At 40.7% G+C, this 19710-nt stretch overlaps 1 protein-coding gene across 1 annotated transcript in view; it reads right to left on the reverse strand.

Moving 5' to 3' along the window:
• ATP2B2 (ATPase plasma membrane Ca2+ transporting 2) overlaps positions 1 to 19710 on the reverse strand; it is a 386601-nt gene that overhangs the window by 37261 nt on the left and 329630 nt on the right. The window contains 6 exon segments of the mRNA XM_030956513.1: positions 548 to 739; positions 1363 to 1469; positions 7862 to 7949; positions 8946 to 9125; positions 14851 to 15085; positions 16052 to 16293. Coding sequence (XP_030812373.1) covers positions 548 to 739; positions 1363 to 1469; positions 7862 to 7949; positions 8946 to 9125; positions 14851 to 15085; positions 16052 to 16293 — 1044 coding nt within the window.

Consider the following 19710-nt stretch of genomic DNA (forward strand, 5'->3'; position numbering starts at 1 on the left):
AGGAAAAGGCATCCTCATAGTTCCTGTAATTCCTCAACTTAGCATAGTCCTGGTATTCTATTAAGCCAGAAAGCCAAACATCCTAAAGGCCTCACACTTAGAGGCCAGAAAGCCCTACGCTATCTTGAGAAACCAAGGTCTCCCCTCAAATACAGCCTGTAAACTAAGATTAAGATAATTCAGGGAAAAATACTTCAGGATAAAAAGATACCACACTATTCATTCAAGCATCTCATTGGGGCATCTTTGTAGATATGCTAATTTGCAAGGTCTGTAAAATTGCACACACGATCTATCGTGTGTACGCATTTCAGCGTGCTCCACCTTGGTGACGTGTTACCACAAAAATCCTTAATAAATACCAAGGTGAAACCCCTTTAACCCTGCCTAGCTCTTCATTTTAGCACCAAGGAAAAGGCATCAGTTAACTTGCTGTGTGCCAAGCAGGAATCAAATGCAAGGCCCCATCCCTGGGAGCGCGGATCATGGTGGGATCGCGGCGGGATCCCAGCAGGATTACAGCAGGATCCCAGCAGGAATTGCTCACCTGGGTGATGCAGGCTCCAGTGAAGGCCACGATGACAGCCACGATGTTGACAGTGAGCTGGAACTGCAGGAACTTGGAGATGCTGTCGTAGACGTTGCGGCCCCACATGACGGCCTTGACGATGCTGCTGAAGTTGTCGTCCGTCAGGATGATGTCCGAGGCCTCCTTGGCCACGTCCGTGCCCGCGATGCCCTGGGGAGAGGGGTTGGGAATGAGATTCCCTGCTGGACAGCACAAATCTCCATAGTCAAAGCCCACAGGTTTTTATATTTCCTGGAATTTCGCTAATTCGGCCTGGTTTTGATGTGAGTTAGGCCGCAGAAAGGGTAATTGAGAGAGAGCAGAAGAATTCATGTGGTGATGACTCTGAGTGTTTTATCAGCTTAAAGACTGCTGATCATCTGAGGTATTTTGTCATTGATGATGGTTTTTTATTAGCCAGGAACAGAATTGGTAACAAAAATGAGAATTGTGTGTCTTTACATATAGTCAGAGTAAGCATGGAAGACACCTTTCCAATTATGGTGGATTTTACCACAACAAAAGAGAATTCCAGTGTTGTGAAGAAAAGGTTCATTTTTCTGTATGGGCACAGGATTCTGCATAAAGCCAATAATTAATTAGACAAAATCCTGAAGAAGTATCAAAACAAGCAATGCCAGTGAATCCAAATGAATTAAAGGATTCTGAGTCAATATAACTCATTCCCACCAATATATTCCTTCACTGACAAGTAATAATTAAGCAACTTCACATTCAATGAATGGAAAAGCCCTTACAGCAAATTCATAATGGCACAAACATCAAGATTATACCATTGCAAAGCCAACATCAGCTTTTTTAAGTGCTGGTCCATCGTTGGTTCCATCCCCAGTCACAGCTACCACCTGCCTCTGTTCCACCTGTGTGCTGTCAATAATACCTGCAAAAAATGCATGTATGGGTGTGTGTTTACAGACATTTATAATGTCAATGCAATAATTAGCAAGATAAAAAAGCCCCTGTAAAAAAGCAGGGTCTGTATAATACAGACTGGAAAACACCACAAAGTTTTACAGAGATTAAAAAGGCAGATCTTTAAGGAAAATAATGATGAAAGCTGTGGCATCAGTACCATCCACTACTAAACATCACCATTAGGATTTACATGGAAAGTTCTGATCCTGCATCATCAACACATCAACACAACCTGCTCAGGCTTCAAAGGCAATGAGAGCAGCTCATTATGTCCTTCTGGCAGATTCCTGCTATTGAAAGTGTCACAGCCCAGCACTGATCAAACATCGGTGGAAAGGATTTGCCAAAAACTTAGGTTCATGTTTAGGACTCTCCTAAACTGGGACCCAGCTGTAATATCAGCTTTACTAAGAGGCCTTCTTAACCTAGAGATAACAAAAGCCATTGATGAATTTTATGTAGCTGGAGAATTTTAGCAGCCATGTTCAATTTTGCCAAACAATGATTAAGAGATACATACTAATGCTTTAAATTGTGGAACCAAGTATTTTAATAAATAGATAGAATAAAACAATTTCTACTTTCATTGTGAGATAATTTGAGAGAAATAAAAAACACTTTTCACTTGGTGAATCAAGTTTTTCACACAACAAGGCTGCAGGGAATTATTTTCCACTTATGCAGATAAGGAAAGTCAGGAAAATAATGAAGAATTTTTCAGAGGCTACAGAAGCAGCCCAGGTTTTTACAGGATGAAGATCATTCCCGATTCATGTTTCTATTTCCATGTCAGGGTCCATTTGAGTATGAGTCCAGAACACAGGATTGCTGTGTAGGATACAAGAACACCTTTCCATATTGATAACTTAGGGGAGGAAAATGACAGAATTCCTTTTGCTAACACATTTTGCACAAAGTTGTTACCTCCAAAAACAATTATCCAAACCTACCTAGTGTGAAAAGCTTTCACTCTGCTCTGAAAAAAAAATTCCTTTCCATATCAGATAACCAAGGAGAAATAGGAAATTGCAGATTACAGAGCAATAGCTGCCTCTTGGCAAGGTTCAGGCTTATCAGGCACCAGAAGATTGCAGTGCCCTGTGCAAGCAGTTTGTGCCCTGTATTTTTCAGAGTTATGAAAATGAGGAAAAAAAATCCCTATTCGCTTTCCACTGGTAGTATGATCTCAGAAAAATGGCAATTACTCTGATAAGATCTCACAATTAGAGCTTTCAGTTTGTTGGGGTGATTTGCCTTTGGTATTACTAAATAAACAGGAACATCATCTGTCACTACTGTTAAAAGCATTTACTTTGTCTTGTTATTAACACATCCTTTGATGTTAAATTAAGAGTTTAAGCTTCCGAAAAAAAAAAAAAAGTCATTAAAATCTGTGGCTCATTAAGGTATTAACTGCTCCAAAGAGGTCGATAGTATCTGCTCACAACTGGGCTCCAAGTGGGAGCACAACCCAAATCAAGTTGAAGAGGCTCAAACAAATGATCTCCTAATAGAGATAAATGGATATAAATAGTGACTGTGTTGATGACTGTGCCACCAACTGCCCTCCATCAGCCAATTCCTGGGTGCTGCCAAGTCATTCACAAGGTTTAGGAGACATTTTTATCCCAAAATCCAAACTGTGCAGCCAGGATGAGCCCAGAGCACAGAGCTGAATGCAGCCATGGAAAACCAGACATGAAAAGGTCTCAGGTATCATCAGCACCTGAGCCCCAGACCTTCCCTACAGTGCCCACGGGGAGTGCCACAGGAAATATGTGGAATGCTGGGGATGGATTTCAGTGCTACCCATGGGAGAGAGAAGGACTTTACAAAACTCCCATCTGCACGTCAGACAAATTTCTAAAACGGAGCAGCCACGATTATTTGGGATTCAGAGGATTTATCACAGCTCTGCCAACACTCCCTGACTTCTGCCTGCTTTTTTTAATCTCTTCCTCCTCCCTGCTTCCTCCCATTGCTGAATGTTTGCCTTCTTCCCAGCACGTGCCTCCCTCCAAACACATTGAGGTTTGTTTTTAATATTCTGTCAATGGCTGTGATAAGGTTTCACCTCAAGAATTCTCTTCAGTACTGAGAAATGTGCACAGATAAAGTTCACAGTGTGAGGAGACCAAAGAGAAGAAGGATGCCCAGGAAGGGCTCTCCCTCTGAGCTGCAGGGATTAATCTCTGATGTGATCAGGGAAAAATGTGACTGAGGGCATGAGCTGACAGGCTGCCAGTAAAGAGAACATTCCCTGGCCTTTGCACTCAGTCCAAGTGGCTGAAAAGAAGCTCCAGTAACAATCAATCATGTCTAACAACCAGGAAATTTCTTCCAACTATCCAGCTTTACTCCAGTTGAATGCTTGCATACAGGATTTTAATAAAAGCAGGTTTTCATGGGGAATTCTTCTACTCTCAGCAAAGCTTCCTGCCAAAACAGCCTTTGCTCTTTCACTGGCCTCTTGCCTCTGTTGAGCTGTTTGGCCATGACTTTCTCCTGTCAGAAGGAATTTCATTCAGCAGCCCCAGGAGCACACCTCGAGCAGAACATGACAGTGTGCTCCACACAGGGATTCCGCTGATGTGGCAGGAATTTGGGCAGGAAATTTGGGCAGGAATTTGTCCTGTGGCTTGCATAAGACACAAGTTTCTCAGAGCAAGCAGCTTGTGTCACATGAGGGCAAAGATCAGCTTTAAAACAACCATGCAGAGCTGTCAAGAAGTGCTCTAAATGCATAAATGCCTGCCATAAAACGTACAAAATACAAGATACAAAACTGAAATATATCCTGCATCTGCCACCTTCCTCCCATCTAACACTAAGCAAGCATTAAATCAAATCCACTCAGGATAATAACTCAGGGAGTATCAGCCAACAACGTCTCTTCTGCACCCACGGCTCAGCTCAAACCCATCAGAGCCAGCCCCAGGTTCTCCCTTTGTCACAGGACAAGCGCTGCTCTACTTAAACAACCCTTGCTCGTCACCCTTAGAGTTGCATCAGCTAGAAACTCCTGGGAGAAAAATAAAAATCCTGGTTTTGAGATTTCTTTCTGTCTCAACTGCTTAAAACAGGCAGGAAAATTGATCTCCAGCTGAGGATTTCAGAGCCGAAGCCCAGTTGAGGGTTAGAGAGGCAGGAAAGCTGATCCTCCCTCAGGATCACACAGATTTGTGTATCTTTGACAAGCTAAACAGAGGTACAGCCATGTATTTTCATAAACACGTCCTCTTCAGGTTAGTTTTTAATGCTTCCAAACTTCTGGAAGTTCCCTGTTAATGTAACAAGAATTTGCAAAGTCTGTCTGAAGGAGAAAGCTCAAATTTATTTCAGTTACATGCTTGGGTACCTGCCTGGATAGAAGTTTAAAGGTTTTTTATATAAAAATGTTCTATATGACATTACAGACAGCATTGGGAATTAAGTGAAAATTCCTCCCCAAAGTTCAGGATATAAATTAATACAATTTTCTGTATTTTGATTATTCTACAGCTTTCCACATTAATGAGGTTATGAACATACTACCATGCCATGAAATAACAGTTGAAATATTTGAGTAATTAAGGGTAATTACTAAAAATCTCTTCTTCTTAAAGTTCCCTTTCTGTTTGATAACAAATTAGCCCTACATGAGAACAGCTGTTTTTAATATCAACACAAAAAATAATTCCAGTCTAATTTAAATATATTGGAAGGTACCACTTGTTTAATTGTTAACTGATTATTTCTTTGATCTTTTCTATTCCTTCTGATGATGCTTCCCATCAGTGTTAAACAATTGTTTCCTGCAGTTGTTTTTAAAAGATAAACTGACAGTTTTGAATTATTTCAGCAATAGCACTGTAACCTCACATCAGTATAAATTATATGTAATTTTACTTGTTATATTTTGAAACAGTTAAAAGTATGGCATTTTTAATTTGATAAATAACAATATGTATTATGGAATTTTTAAAATATGAAAAGGTGTCTTAAAACCCAGCCCAAATTGTATTTCAGTGGGACTGAGATTTTGGTTTCACTGAAGCACTTTGTGATTATAACCCATTCTGATGGGTGTTTTTCCAATCTACCTCTACTTCAAAGCCATAAATATTCGACTGCAAGTGTCTGCCCAGGCTGAAATGCTGAACCATGCCTTTCTCTGGTCCCTGAGCAGTACTGAAAACAAAAGTGAAAAATAAAAATGATCCTTTTGCTGGGTGGGATTGTGCTATGTTAAGGGGAAAAAAGATTCCCTCCAGCAGCTGTATGTCATTAAAAATTAAATATAAAAAAAGTTTATTTTCTGATGTGTGTTTTTAGCCTAGAGCAGATAGAATACATCAAAGGGGAGAAAATCCTCTCAATCCCTCAAGTGTCTGAGAAAAACATAACATTTTAATAAGAGGCCCAAAACTAGTGAACATTTAAATAGTTTCTTGTAACTTTTAATGGCCCTTGGAGTATTACCAGCCAAAAAATTCCATCATGATTTCCACAGACTCGTTCTTGAACTTTGTTAAGACACTTAATTTCTCTCTCGACCTTGTCACCTCTTTAAAACATTAATTATGGTACTTGCACGTGGCATTCAGTAGGAGTAAATATCTTTTGGGCTGTCCAAGTGCTTATGCTACAAACCATCAACAATTTGCTGTTCCTTTTTTCTCCAGCTCTCTATTGATTTCAATTTCCCTGGCAAAGGTTTCCTGCTCCTCTTGAGGGAAAATCCTGAATGATTCAGACGAGCACTCCTGAGGGACTTGGTTAATCCACTTAATGAAACACAAATTGTTGTGTTTCTGAAACAAATCAGCTGCTGGGCTGAACAAGGGCTGTTCTCTGAGAACAGGATCCTGGAGCACAGGCTTTGAGATGCACTGCTGAGACTTCAGCTGACCTTGGGCAGGTCTAACACTGACCTGTGGAGATAAAAATGCCTCCAAACCTTTCTAATCTTGAACAAACCCCTGCTGGAAAACTATTTTGGAGCACACCGCCCCCAGAAATGTGTATTATTTATTAATTACACATAGGTAACGCCATACTAATAAATTGTGTACATTATAAGATATATAAAAGGGTGGGATTGAGATGATACAATCTGTTTCCAGCTGCCCCATCCAGCACCATGCCAGAATGATCCATTTCCACCTGGTCTCAAGCCCAAAGAACCCAACTGATCCAATCTTCAAACCCACAATGCAACTTCTGCTCTAGAGTCATTTAAGCATTTTTAAAAATTGCATGATGCTCAAAATCCTTTGCAATCAGTCATGTATGGAATCACAGAAACAAAACCTTAAGGATTTCCTACCTAAATGTGGATTAATATTAGAGTAGTCAACAGCTGAAAACAGGTATGTGACCAGCTGGATCTCAGCCTGAACTTTAGCTGCTCCAAGAATTGCTAAAAGGGGCTCTCCAGACTTTTCGGGGCCTTAGCAAAATATTCCAGCTCTTTCTTCATCAGGAAACAGCAACCTGCTGACAGGGCTTCTACCTGAGCATGGCCAAAAATGATGTTATTCCTGCTCAGAAACTGCCTGATTTCACCAGCCATGAAGTGTGAGCCTCAAAGTCAACTGGATAAGATGTCAAGTCCTCAAAAGAAAGAAGGGAACTGCAAACCAAACCATTTTTAATGGCAGCATTCCATCTGCAGACAGCATGGGGAGAGAATGGAGTTTGTATGGTACATTTCCCACAGGGCAGACTCTAAAAATATAGGAATCTAAAGGGAGCCAATGCAAATCCCACAGTTAGATTAGCCTGTAGGAAAAATGGAATTGGCTGAAAATCCCCATCTCCACTGGGCAGCTCCCAGTTCCCCCATCCCAATAACTGCTGCTGTGACAGGAAAAGGTTTTCTCTTGGAATATTCTTTAGGATAATTCTGGGAGAAGAGATACACTGGAGTGACTGGATTCACTCTGAACGAGTTTGCTCTTGTTTCCCTCATAAAGCAGCGCAGGCAACGACAAAAAAAATCTACATCCCTTCTTGTTTATATCTTGTTTCCCAGCAATATTTTCTTTCTGCCCACCAAATGCACATTTTCCCTCCCAGCTCGAGTCTCATTCCAATTAAAAGTCACAAGGCAAATATGAGATTGCCTAAATCCACTTGCCAGGCATGTTATTGCTATTTCTCTTATTCCTGCCAAGGAGTTTCCTATTATTTTCCATGTCAAGGCTGAGGCAGAACACAAACACAAGAGTGCAAGAAAATTCCCTTGTGTGGTGTAGGGATGTGCAGTTAAAGATGACAACTCAGGTGGGTTTGTAACAGTGAAATCAAAGCAGATTATGTGCTTTAACACTTTCATCACTGATTTCCAGCCCCCCACAAGCAGTTTGCACCCACCTTTCACCAAAGTGTGTTTGTCCGTGGGGGAAGAGCGAGCAAGCACCCGGAGCTTTGGCCAGATTTTGTCAATCCGCTCCTGCTCGATCTGCAGGGGAGGAACACAAAAAAAAGAGCCCAAACAGTAAAATCCCCAGCCTGTGATGAGCAGAGTTTATGTTATTGTGTCAGAAAATTCCCCTCATGGCTCAAACCTGCAGCTTTTCTCCAAAGCACAGAAAAATTCCAGCAGCCATCGATGCTGCAAGTGAAGGCAAGGCCAGTACTAACAGGGCTCAACTGCTGGCTAAGACAGGTAAATTTTTCCACAATACCTGACCAGCCTTTCTTATCATCTTTATGGATAATCCCACCCAGAATCATCACTCTAGATAAAGGATAGTTGAGTTTCTCAAAGCTGATCAAACCTGTTCACAAGTTTGTTGTTCTACTCCACAGGAGAACCCAAATCCTTCTTTTAGCACCAATAATGGCAAGATTTTCTTGTGTAGCAACAGGAACAAAGCCAAACTTGTTGCTTTTACTAACATTCCCAGGATTCCATCCATCCATGCAGGAAGCAATGGACTATGTTCACTCATTTAAGGTGGACTCAAGAACCAGCATAGATTTTTCTTTTTAGAACTATGTGTGAGCTCCATCTTTGATGAGGAGTTAAAAACCTTCCAAAAGATGGATTTTTTTAATGCAAATCATTGCTGTGAGTACATTGGAGAAAGTGGAATAAATTAAAGAAATGAGAGGAGCTGGTTCTCAGTAGAGATGGCATTTTAGGAGCAAAATTGCTGTTGAGTTCCTTCTCCTCCTTGCCATAAACCTGCAAGGTTCCTTCTCCTCCTTGCCTTAAACTCCTGCCTTAATGAGCTTCGTTTTGATTTCTTGTGGAGTAGTGCAATGGTTCTAAAAACTGCAGAATTAGGCCTGCACTAAACTGATACTGGAAGAGTAAAGAGTGGAATTTCACCACTGTTTTGATTTACAAATATTTAGCGGGAGTAAAAAGCAGTAATTTTTCCAAGCGGTCTTTATGAGGCGCATATCAGTGCAGGAGAATATTTTGGTGTTTTTGCCGGGTTTTGTTTACCTCTCCCTTCTCATTTCGGATCCTCCTGTTGAACTCCTTGCCCTCGAGGCAGAGGAAGTCCTCTCCGGGGTGGATGATGCCACATTTGATGGCGATGGCACGCGCAGTGTTGATGTTGTCCCCGGTGACCATGCGCACGGTGATCCCGGCTCGCTGGCACTTCCGGATGGCTTCTGGCACCTGCAGAGGATCCCTTAGCATTTTAGCTTTTGTATTCTTCAAATCCTGTACTGTAACTCTGAACTCCATATAGAGTGCTAGTTAACTGGCTTCACATTTTGGTCAGATAAAATTATTGATTACACATAGGTGCTGCCATACGAATAAATTGTGAACATTACAAGATAAGACAACAATTCCTCTCCGGGCCTGGAACTCAAGGACACCTCACTGCCTCAGGCCCCAAAAAGTACAACCAAAAGTGAGGTGGGGGGAGCAAACTGGGGGTAAATTACTTCATTCCCTGCAGCTGGAATTGGAGCATTAACCCCTGATCTGTGAATGCCCAAACTGATAATTGTGTGACAAACTCGTGCCCATGGCCCACCTTGGCTGCAGCCTCTGGAGGCTGTGGCTGCCCAAGCTGGGCCTGCTGAAGGCTTTCATAAATCCCCACTTTATTCCCTGAACCTTGCCTGGCCTCTGCTCTGGGGGCCCCTCCAAGGAATCACAGAAACAAGGCAAGGGCAAAGAAAACTCCTGGATCAGAGATAAAACACAAGGCAGGTGTTCCCATCCAGAAAAATTAAGGAATGCCTGAAGCACGAAGAGGAATCAGATGTATTTCATTGTTACTTAATGGTTGTGGAGTTGTGGTCACTCCACAAGCAAGGCAAATCTTGTATCAAGTAAAAAAAATATCTTTTAGATCAGTTCCTTCAACTTTCTCCTGGCTTGAATAAAAATGAGTGCTGTGCAGCTTTTTTGACCTTTAGCAAGCTGAACAGAACTACTCAACACGTGTAAATATGAATGGACAATACAAACATTCTGTACAGAAAATGACTTTACTTCTGATCCAATCTTTCAACAAGATTTTAAAAGTTATTGTGATTTAGGACTACTTAATTCACGCTTATCAACAGGTAGAATTCCTAAATAAATGAGTTTGAAATTACTATTTTACATATTTCAAAATCATTAAAATGAAGCTTATTTTACTTATTTTACTTTTCATGCATGAGATAAGCATCTGCTGCACAGGAAATGTATCAGGGAGAGAGATATATTCAGGGTATAGCAGAGACTGTGAGATTAATGTAGGGGCTCCATTCTGATTTGGCATCATATAAATCTTATTTTAAAAAAACAGGAATTAAAAGAAAATATTGATTTCTAATAATTAAATAAAGCTGTTTGAATACAGTACTTCAGTAATGAAGGCTATGGAAACTTCCATGTCTATAGCTCAGTTTCAGATGGGGAAAAAAAATCTGTTCCCTTAAACTACATCCTAATTAATTATAATTTCTAAGTAAATATCACTAACCAATTAATTCAGTCTGATCACATTTTTGCATTATTTTGCATTATTGTTATGAAAGCATTCTTTCCTCAAGAGAAAAACAGCAATATTATTTCAAGTGGGAAAATAAGGAACGTGTTTAACATGTCCAGAACAGCCTGGATGTCATTCTTCAGCACAGCACCACTTCTCTAAATTTCATTTTTACCTACAAGAGTCTAGAGCACCTGAGGATTTATCATGAAGGCTGAAGCCCTTCAGAGAGCTACAGGGAAGTGAACTGCTTCACTCAACTACTCAGAAGATGGCAATGCACAACTATTAAAAAATGTTTTAAAACCCCACAACTATTTAAGAAAAGGTATCACAATGGATATGACTGTCTGTATTCAGTGCACCTTGCTGATCACAACCTCCAGCACAGATATAAATTTGTTGTGAAACTTAATGCCAGTTTGAGTGGATTCACCTCATCCATTAGCGCAGAAAATGCTGAGAAAAGGAAAAAGCATCTCCAACATTACACTGCTAATTTTGTGCATTTCTAGCTATTTTCATTTCCTCTGTAGCCACAAGTAGGGGACACCACTGAGTGTGAGTTTTATTGTATATTATAATATATATTATATTATTATATACATTACAAATGCTTTACACATACACCACTGAGCGTGTACGTGTACGCCTTGCTCTGAGCCCGTGTGGCAAACCTTGGGCTTTAAGGGATTTCCTAGGGCCAGGAAGGCACTGAAAACCCTAAACTCCTCCACCACACCACAGATAATGGTTCTCCCAGTCTGGGAATAATTTCACACCAGGTTTGTGAATATTTATCAAAGGCATTTTGTGGAGTTCCTGTTTTCCAAAATATCTCCCTAAACCAACACCTCAGTGAGAACTAGAGCAGCATTTTCCCAGGATTCCCAGGAAAATCCTTCCACCCTGAGTGTGTCCACAGGACATGCTGTTTGCAGGACTCTGTCAACACAGATCAAAAATCAAGGGCAGAATTCAGGGACAGAGCTTAATCTTCCCATTTCCTCACCTCCAACTGGGAATATTTTCCCCACAAATTGTACACCCTGGAAAAATTATTTCCACCTGAAGCCTTTTAGTGATGTGAAATAGGTTTCCGTAGGGGAATGTATGATCAGCTCCAGTCTGTTCCTGAAGCAAATGACCCCTGATCTCTCCAGTTTCCACATTCATAATCCTGCCTAAATCCCATTTGTCAATTGGAAATGCTTTTGTACCCACTTGGAGCTGTGGTGACCCTCATGCATCGGACAGGACAGATTTAGATGGAAATCTGGAAAACCAGCCCAATGGATGGACTGTGAAGAAGAGAAACAAATTACAGTGCAAGCAGCAAAAAAAGGATATTCCCATGAAGGGTCAGTCCCATTGAGCAAGGTCAGGGGAGGACAGCCCCAGTTGCAAACACATCTCAAACTCACATCTAACTGGAGAAATCATCCTGTTTTCCTCTGCTGTCATTTTCTGGACAGCTGGTGGGTGGTATCTGATTTAATAGTGTGTACAGTAATTACAGTTAAAATATTGTTCATATTTTTTTTATTGCTGTAAGGGAGAAAGAGTGTTGGCAGACTGAGTGGGCAGAGGAAGCAGATATTTTCCATCAGTTTTGCAGAGCCTAAGTACACATTTCACAATTTTGGGGTTTATTTTCCCTCTGCAAAGCAAAATTTCCAATGCAAGCACGCATGCACCAAGTATCCAACGCAGGAATATCTTTCCCAATCAGGTGACAAATAAATAGGAGATATTTGGAAGGGATTTACGTTCATCTCCCAGAAATAACAGACTGGAGGCGTTTTCTGGCAGATCAGTGAGAGCCAGTTCAGGCTCATTAAAATCAAGCCAGAAAGAGTGTCAGGATCAACAGAGAATCTCTGCAGGAGAAGGGCATCACTCTGTTTGTTCTCTTCCTGTGTATTTATCAAAGAAAAATAAAAAACACACCCACAAAATATAAATATCAAGCAAGTAGTTCAGTGCTTGCTAAATCCAGCAGCTGCTGATGAGAAAGCTGATGTCTGAAATAACCTGGGAATATGGAAAAGCCATGAGTGTCCATGGTGGGCATTCCAGAGAAAACTCAACAGTTGCTGGATATCAGTGATATATAACTCGTTCAAATTGGGTTTTTTAGTGTATGGGGGAGATGTGAGTGCCAGAAAGCTCCCTGAGTATCCCAAGAATATCCCTGGAAGCAGGAGGGAGGAAGGATTTCTCCAAAACAGCTGGTGTTCCCACGTGGGATCACTACTGGATGCACAGAAGCCACGTCCCACAGGATCCACAGCACAGCCCAACACTACCTCAGGGAAAAGGAGAATCCTGATTCTTCCCCAGAAACCACAGAAATGTAATGAAGGGAAGGTAAAGGCTGCCAGGACTGGGACATTTTTTATTAGAATTACCTGATTTATCACCTCCATCCAAATAAATCCTGACACCCATGAATATTGAGAATATTGATAAAACCACAGTTTTAGCAAGAATTCTTATTTTTGTGTTCTTTTCTTATCCCTACAGAAAGCACTTTGAAAACGCGTAAGCTCCAGTGGGGAGTCAATTTAATGAGCAGATTTCATTTTGGCAAAAGATTCCCTATAACTGCTCAACATCTTGCTATTTGCATCAGCAGTGGGGATTGCACACATGCACATTACGATACTCCAACCAAGTCAGACATTCCAAACTTAGAGTTTTCTGAACTCTATGTTTTTCTCCTGGCTCAGGGTTTATTGGTTCATTTCTTTCCCCTAAGGTACTGCTTCTTAAAATGTGCAGAGTAGTAATAATTTAAATATTGGTTTAAATATTTTCATGATGTTATTGCCACTTCAACACAGTCAAAAGACACAAGGAGGAAAAAACCAAAAACCCAAGTCCCAAATGTCCAAAATTTGCTAAAATTGCAAATATTTTATCGTGTGTCTTGCACTAAAATAGAAATGTTCCTGCATGTTCCGGTGCTAACCTGCAAGAAATTCAATACAATATTCAAGTGTTTGTTTAGAAATACGATGTTTTCCTGCCTTCGTCTCTTTGATTCTTTACATAGAAGTCAGATTTGCCCTCTATTTTTAGCAGAATTATTCACTTTTACCTCAAGCTCCCAAAAAAGTATTCCCTGCAAGATAAGAGCAGCTCTCTTACAAAACACACCCCTAACAATCACATGAAAGGAGAGTTTGCAGCTATTTTCCATAATAACTGCAAATCCCACTGCTCCCCAATCCCTCAGTCTGTCACACCACACGGAACCTGACTTAAAGCTGTTTTCTAACATGGATCATGATTTAATTTAGGAGGGGGAGAGGATTGATTCACAGTTCCAGTGGCCACTGACAAAATATTTCTGAAAATATCTATATTTTCTGCAAAATATTTTCTGCAAAATATCCGTATATGTGAACTGGAGCATTAAAGGAACACTGCAGACAGAACTTCTAAAGGACAATTTCCAACATTTTGAAAGCCTTGCAATGTCAGCTGTGGGGACAGATGGATTAGCAGCAGGAGACCATCTGATGACAGATAAAGTGGATGCTGTTTATCTGCTCTTTGTGGAGATAAGGAGTTTATCATCCAGTTGTCACCTACACAAGATTTACTTTTTATTTTAACCTTCATATTGAAGGAAAAAACCCAATAAAATCCATTCTGGAGCAAGGCACAGTCGTGCAGTTGGTACCTGGGGTTGTGTCGTGCTAGTTCCAAAGTTCTGTCACCATTTTCAAACCCTAACATGGAATTTATAATTCTCCACTAATTATTAAGCACCAAATAGAGAGATCAGAAATCTCTAACTCAACCCTTTGTATTTCTGTAGGAATGTAATTTGCAAGTGTAGAAGCAGGGGTGTGCTTCCCATGTGCACACCTACTACTGATTTACTCTGAAATTTTATACATATTTGTACAAGCCATGTAAATATGATATCCATGACAACTGCAGCCTTTCCTTCTTCAAATACAACATTAAAAACAAGTTTTCCTGAGTATTCACCAGGTACAACCTTAAGTAAAGTGACAACTATTACAATAAATGGCAAAAACTCCAGTTTCTCTGGAAACTGTCATTAATCATGTCAATTTTAATCACTGCACTTGTCTTCCCTTCTTTCAGAGTTGTACATCACTGCACTGCTTAAAGGAAAATTCTTTAACATGTGGGAGCATTTACAAAACCTCTGTTGATCATCAGTCCTGCAGTGAAAAAGCCCTATATTCCTTTATTTAAATATAGTTGAATTTTATCACCTTAATTATTTGGCTTTTCATCAAGTAAAACCCATTTCTAAAGCTGATTTTCAGCTTCTTCGAAAGAGCTAATTTAAAAAAGAGATAAAACCTGTAAGAAACCATTCAAGATATGTCCAGTTTTATACAAAATAAAAATTGGATGTACCTCTGGCCTTACTGGGTCTTCAATGCCAACGACACAGATGCAAGTCAGGTCGGATAAGATGTCATTCTCGTTGTCCCAGTCAGGCTCAGGGCTGCTGGGGAAGTCTCTGAAGGCCACACAGATGGTTCTCAGCCCATCACAGGCCATGGGCTCAATCACCTTCTTCACCATCTCGTCCCTGTCGCGGGGCCTGAAGATGCGCGGTTCCCCAGCCGCATTGAGGATCCTGGCACACCTGGTTTGGGCAGGAAAAAGAGAATAAAACCTGAATGTGATGCCTTGGCATTTTAGCTTTTCTATTTTCCATCTATTTGTACTCCTGCTGTTCTTTAGTGTGTAACTCCAAACCCCACAGCCAGTGTCAGCTGCAGCTTTCCCATTTTGGGCAGACACAACAATTCCTCTCCAGGCCTGGCAATCAAGGACACCTCACTGCCTCAGGGCCCAGAGATGGGAACAAAAGGGACTTGAGGGGAGCAAACTTGAGGTCAATGACTTCATTACCTGGAGCTGGAATTGGCAGGTGAACCCCCAGTGTGCAAATGGACCAAACTTATAAAAGTAAAAAAAACCTGTAACCACTCATCCATTTGAGGTCCTGCCCCTGGGGGCTTCATCTGCCCTAAGTGTACCTGAAAGCCCCTCAATAAATAGAGCTGCTTTTTATTCCCTTAATTCTGACTAGCTTCTGTTTTTAGGTAGTCCCCAAAAGGCACCAAGTGTGCATCTGCATGACTGCCAAAGTATTTCCTGTATAAGCTCATTTCAGTCAATAATTTCCTCTTCTGATGTCAGGTTTTAAGTTTCTAATGTAAATTTCTAGAAGATTCACTACTGAAATATCAGAGAGAATTTGTAACTTATTGCATAGACACCAAGAGCCCTTCATGTATTATTTTCTCAATAATCAATGAGCTGGCAGCTTACACTGAAATGGAAAAGTGCTTATTTTCCAAATGGGTTGAACATAAAGAATCCATTTACAAATTACCAAAAGCAGACCCAATTCCTTGGTAAGAAAAACACGCCAATTTCCCAGAAGCACTTAAAAAATTAAAAAACAATAATAGCAGCTCATGCTGCTAAGGTGTGTCACATTTCTGGTGCAGGCAGCAAACTCCAAACACCAGAATTCCTACATTTTAGCATCAGGATGCTTTGAATTTTAGAAAAAAGGAGGCCAGGGATGCAGTGCACTCACTTCTTGAGAACAATCTCGGAGGCTCCCTTGCTGTACATGCGGAAGCTGCCGTCGGGCATTTTGATGACCGTGCTCATGGACTTCCTCACGGAGTTGAAGGTGTAAACCTTGTAGAGCTTCTCCTCGGGGATGAGGCTGCGGACGGGCTCGTAATCCTGCTTCAGATCCAGCACAAACCCCAGGAGCCCACACTCCGTCTTGTTGCCCACCTGGCGAGGCAGCCCACCCTCTTTTTCTGGTGGCTGGAGAGAGGAGAAAAAAAATTGGAGATTAATTTCTCTAATTTCTTTGACTTCACAATTCCTAATTTAGTATCTGAGCTGTGCAGCCATGAGTCTCCCAGTTTTTAAAAGCAAGGTAAAAATTCCATGGAACTCCAACAGACCTGAAGCATCTCCTCACAAGGAGAAACATTTCTCTAGACAATATTTGCCACATTTGGTCTCTTGCATTTCTTTTTTCTTAAATTAGCCATTGGCAGCTTGTGATGGTTGGACAATCCATTAAAAAGGAAGTAACTTTCCTTAGGCTGAAAACCAAGCAATTCTCACTTGTCACGAACAGAGGATTTCCTTTTCTGTCTTGCTTAGAATTCCATTGGTTTGCTGATTTTCACAGCTTTAAAAGTGAGTTAAAGAAGGCTCTATCTTTTTCTTTTTTTTTCCTGCCAGGCATTTTTGTGTAAAAATAAATCTCCATCCAACCATAACAACAAATCTCAGTGAAAAAAAATCTATGAAATAATAGTCCTGCATCTAAATGTATTTGTTTCTAGAATTACTTTCGTCTGCTGCTTCAGACAAATAAATTCTACGTATGTTAGAGAAAATGGAGTAGGCTGAACATTGTGCAATTTCTACCAATTCTCAGTCATTCTGAAGGAGAGAAGGAAGGACAAGGAAGACTTTCAATTCCCTTTCAAAACAGAAATAAACACTTAATTTACAAACTTTCTTGGGAGTGTTGTATACCCCAAACAAAATATTCCTGTGCCAGGACCCCAGACTTCAAGTGGCCAATGCGTGAACTATAAACTAATGAAAACTTACATTTTCTTATGCTCAGTAGAATTAAAAAGTGTTCCTTAAGCCAGGGCCAAACTGCCCTTATGGGAATAAAAACAGGAAATCATCTCACAACTTTAATTTGCACTGAAAACAGATTTTGATTTGGCTCAAGCCAAGACTTTAAGTCATCATTTTCACTGTGAGTTAAACATTCACCTCACATTTTGCAGAATTAAGACTGCAGGACTGTATTCAGAATCTGTGTTTAATTTCACTTTTAAATCCAGTTTACTTCAGCAATGGGATTCCTAATAGACAGAACTTCCTACATTGTCCATCTCTGGGATGAGGGCACACAAAGGGAATGATGAGAGCTGCAAGTCAGCCATCCTACTGGATTTGAATTCTTGCAACAAGTACGGCCACCAAAAGGGAAAAGGGAGCCTTTTAAATGAGCATTAGGAATTAATTATCCCAGAAAACCACCAATTGCAGCTGGTTTAAAAAATGAAGGTCAGATAGATAACAGACTGGCCTAGAACTGAAGTAAACAAATATTAATTTTTCCAAAAGAATCATTTCCCTACCAGCAGGAAGATTGATACCTGGTGACAGGTAGGTGAATGTCTTTTTTTTTTTTCCAGAGAGAAGCAGCTACAAAGAACAACACAGAATAACCTAAAAATCTCAGTCTAAAAGAGATTTATCGTTCCAAAAAGGATTGTAACATCTTTCTTTTATGTGAACCATCATTTTTACTGACTAATATGGGTCACTCTGGTGTTGCTGTGACATTTTAACATCACTCCAGGGTCACTGTAAAACACTGACATTCAGCAAAAATGCCATTGAGATACATTAATTTTATTACCTGCTGTAACAACTTGTCCTGCTATAACCTCATTATACTGTGATGTAACTTCCCTCTGGATTCTCAAATTCATTTAAGAATCCCTAATTCAAAATGGAAGTGCTCATAGTGAGGTGTATCTGGAATTCAGTGGAGCCCAAAAAATACCTTTTAAAATCCAGTTTTGTTTACTTAAATACATTTTGTGTTCCTGGCATTGCAGGCACAGAGTTCCTGAAATCTGCCAGGAAGTTCAGGTTTCTCAAAGCAACAGAGGAACCAATTTCAGTGCCTGGGTAGTGATGGGTGCCAGGGAAGATCTGTTCCTCTGGGCATATTAAATCCCACTCCTCTCATTTTAGATCTAAATCCTCATTTATGCTTCTCTTTGCCACTGAACTCAATGAAAATTGGCACTGAAATAAATGTGAATGTGGTCAGGCGACTAGAACACTCCTGGAACCAAAAGAAAAACAAAATTTTCCATCAAAGCCAGACAATTCTAGACAAGAATTAATTTATAGATATGATTTCATCCTGCCCTGATGCCAAAGAAATCAAGAAAATAAAAACCTGCTCAATACAATTTCTCAATACAAAAAATTATCAGAGTCCTTCCAAAATCACCTTTATTTCAACAAAAAGTAGATCACACTTCCCTGTTCTTACCACAGCCTAAAAATAGATTCCTTTCAGGGAACATCTTTTGAATGCAAATACGTAAGCAAGGAGGGGAAAAAAAACCCCATGAAAAGAAAAGGAACAGACACTTCAGAAAGGTTTCAAAATCTAACAAGTGGCCACCTCCCTGCAGAGCAGCTGCTGTCTCCATATTCTTTGTGCATTACATTAGGGGCAAGCATATGGTGCTGAGAGCTGGCATGGAGCACTTCCTTCCCTGCACTGTTCCAGCTCAAAATCTATATGCCAGGAGCAGCCTCCTTGCAGATTGTTCTTGACAATCCCTTGCAGAAGCTGCTGCCTCTGAAACTTCCTGCTGGGCTGGAGCTAAATTTATTTCTCGCTGAATTCTGCAGTTCATGGCACCTGGAAAACAAGGACAGCCCGATGGGGTTACTCTGGAAGGATTCACTGGGAGCAGCTTCAGTGACCCCTCAGAGCATGGAACTGATGCCTTAGCATTTTAGCTTGTCTATTTTCCATCTATTTGTACTCCTGCAGTTCTTTAGTGGGTAACTCCAAACCCCACAGCCAGTGTCAGCTGCAGCTTTCCCATTTTGGGCAGACACAACAATTCCTCTCCAGGCCTGGCAATCAAGGACACCTCACTGCCTCAGGGCCCAGAGATGGGAACAAAAGGGACTTGGGGGAGCAAACTTGGGGTCAATGACTTCATTACCTGGAGCTGCAATTGGCAGATGAACCCCAATGTGCAAATGGACCAAAGTTATAAAAGTATAAAAACCCATGAAACATTGTCCATTTTGGATGTAGCCCCTGGGGGATTTCACCTGCCCTAAATGTACCTGCAGGCCCCTCAATAAACAGAACTGCTTTTTATTCCCATAATTCTGTCTGGCCTCTGATTTAGATAGCCCTGACACAGCATCACTCTAATATTCCTCAATTTAATGTTGATTTTAGCAGAATGGGAACACTGCCATCATTATTTACACTGCTACATTGCTGGCAGTGCTACTCCCCCATTTATTAACAGGTGCAGCTGGTTTCACAACAAATATCTCAAAAGCCCGACAAATATTCATCATTTGAGTTTAATTAGAGACAGAGTAATGGGCTAGCTGGAAATTCAGGGATGACAAGTGCAAAACCCCCAATAT

This window comes from Camarhynchus parvulus, chromosome 12 (genome assembly GCF_901933205.1).
Source record: "Camarhynchus parvulus chromosome 12, STF_HiC, whole genome shotgun sequence".
Taxonomy (NCBI): Eukaryota; Metazoa; Chordata; class Aves; order Passeriformes; family Thraupidae; genus Camarhynchus; species Camarhynchus parvulus.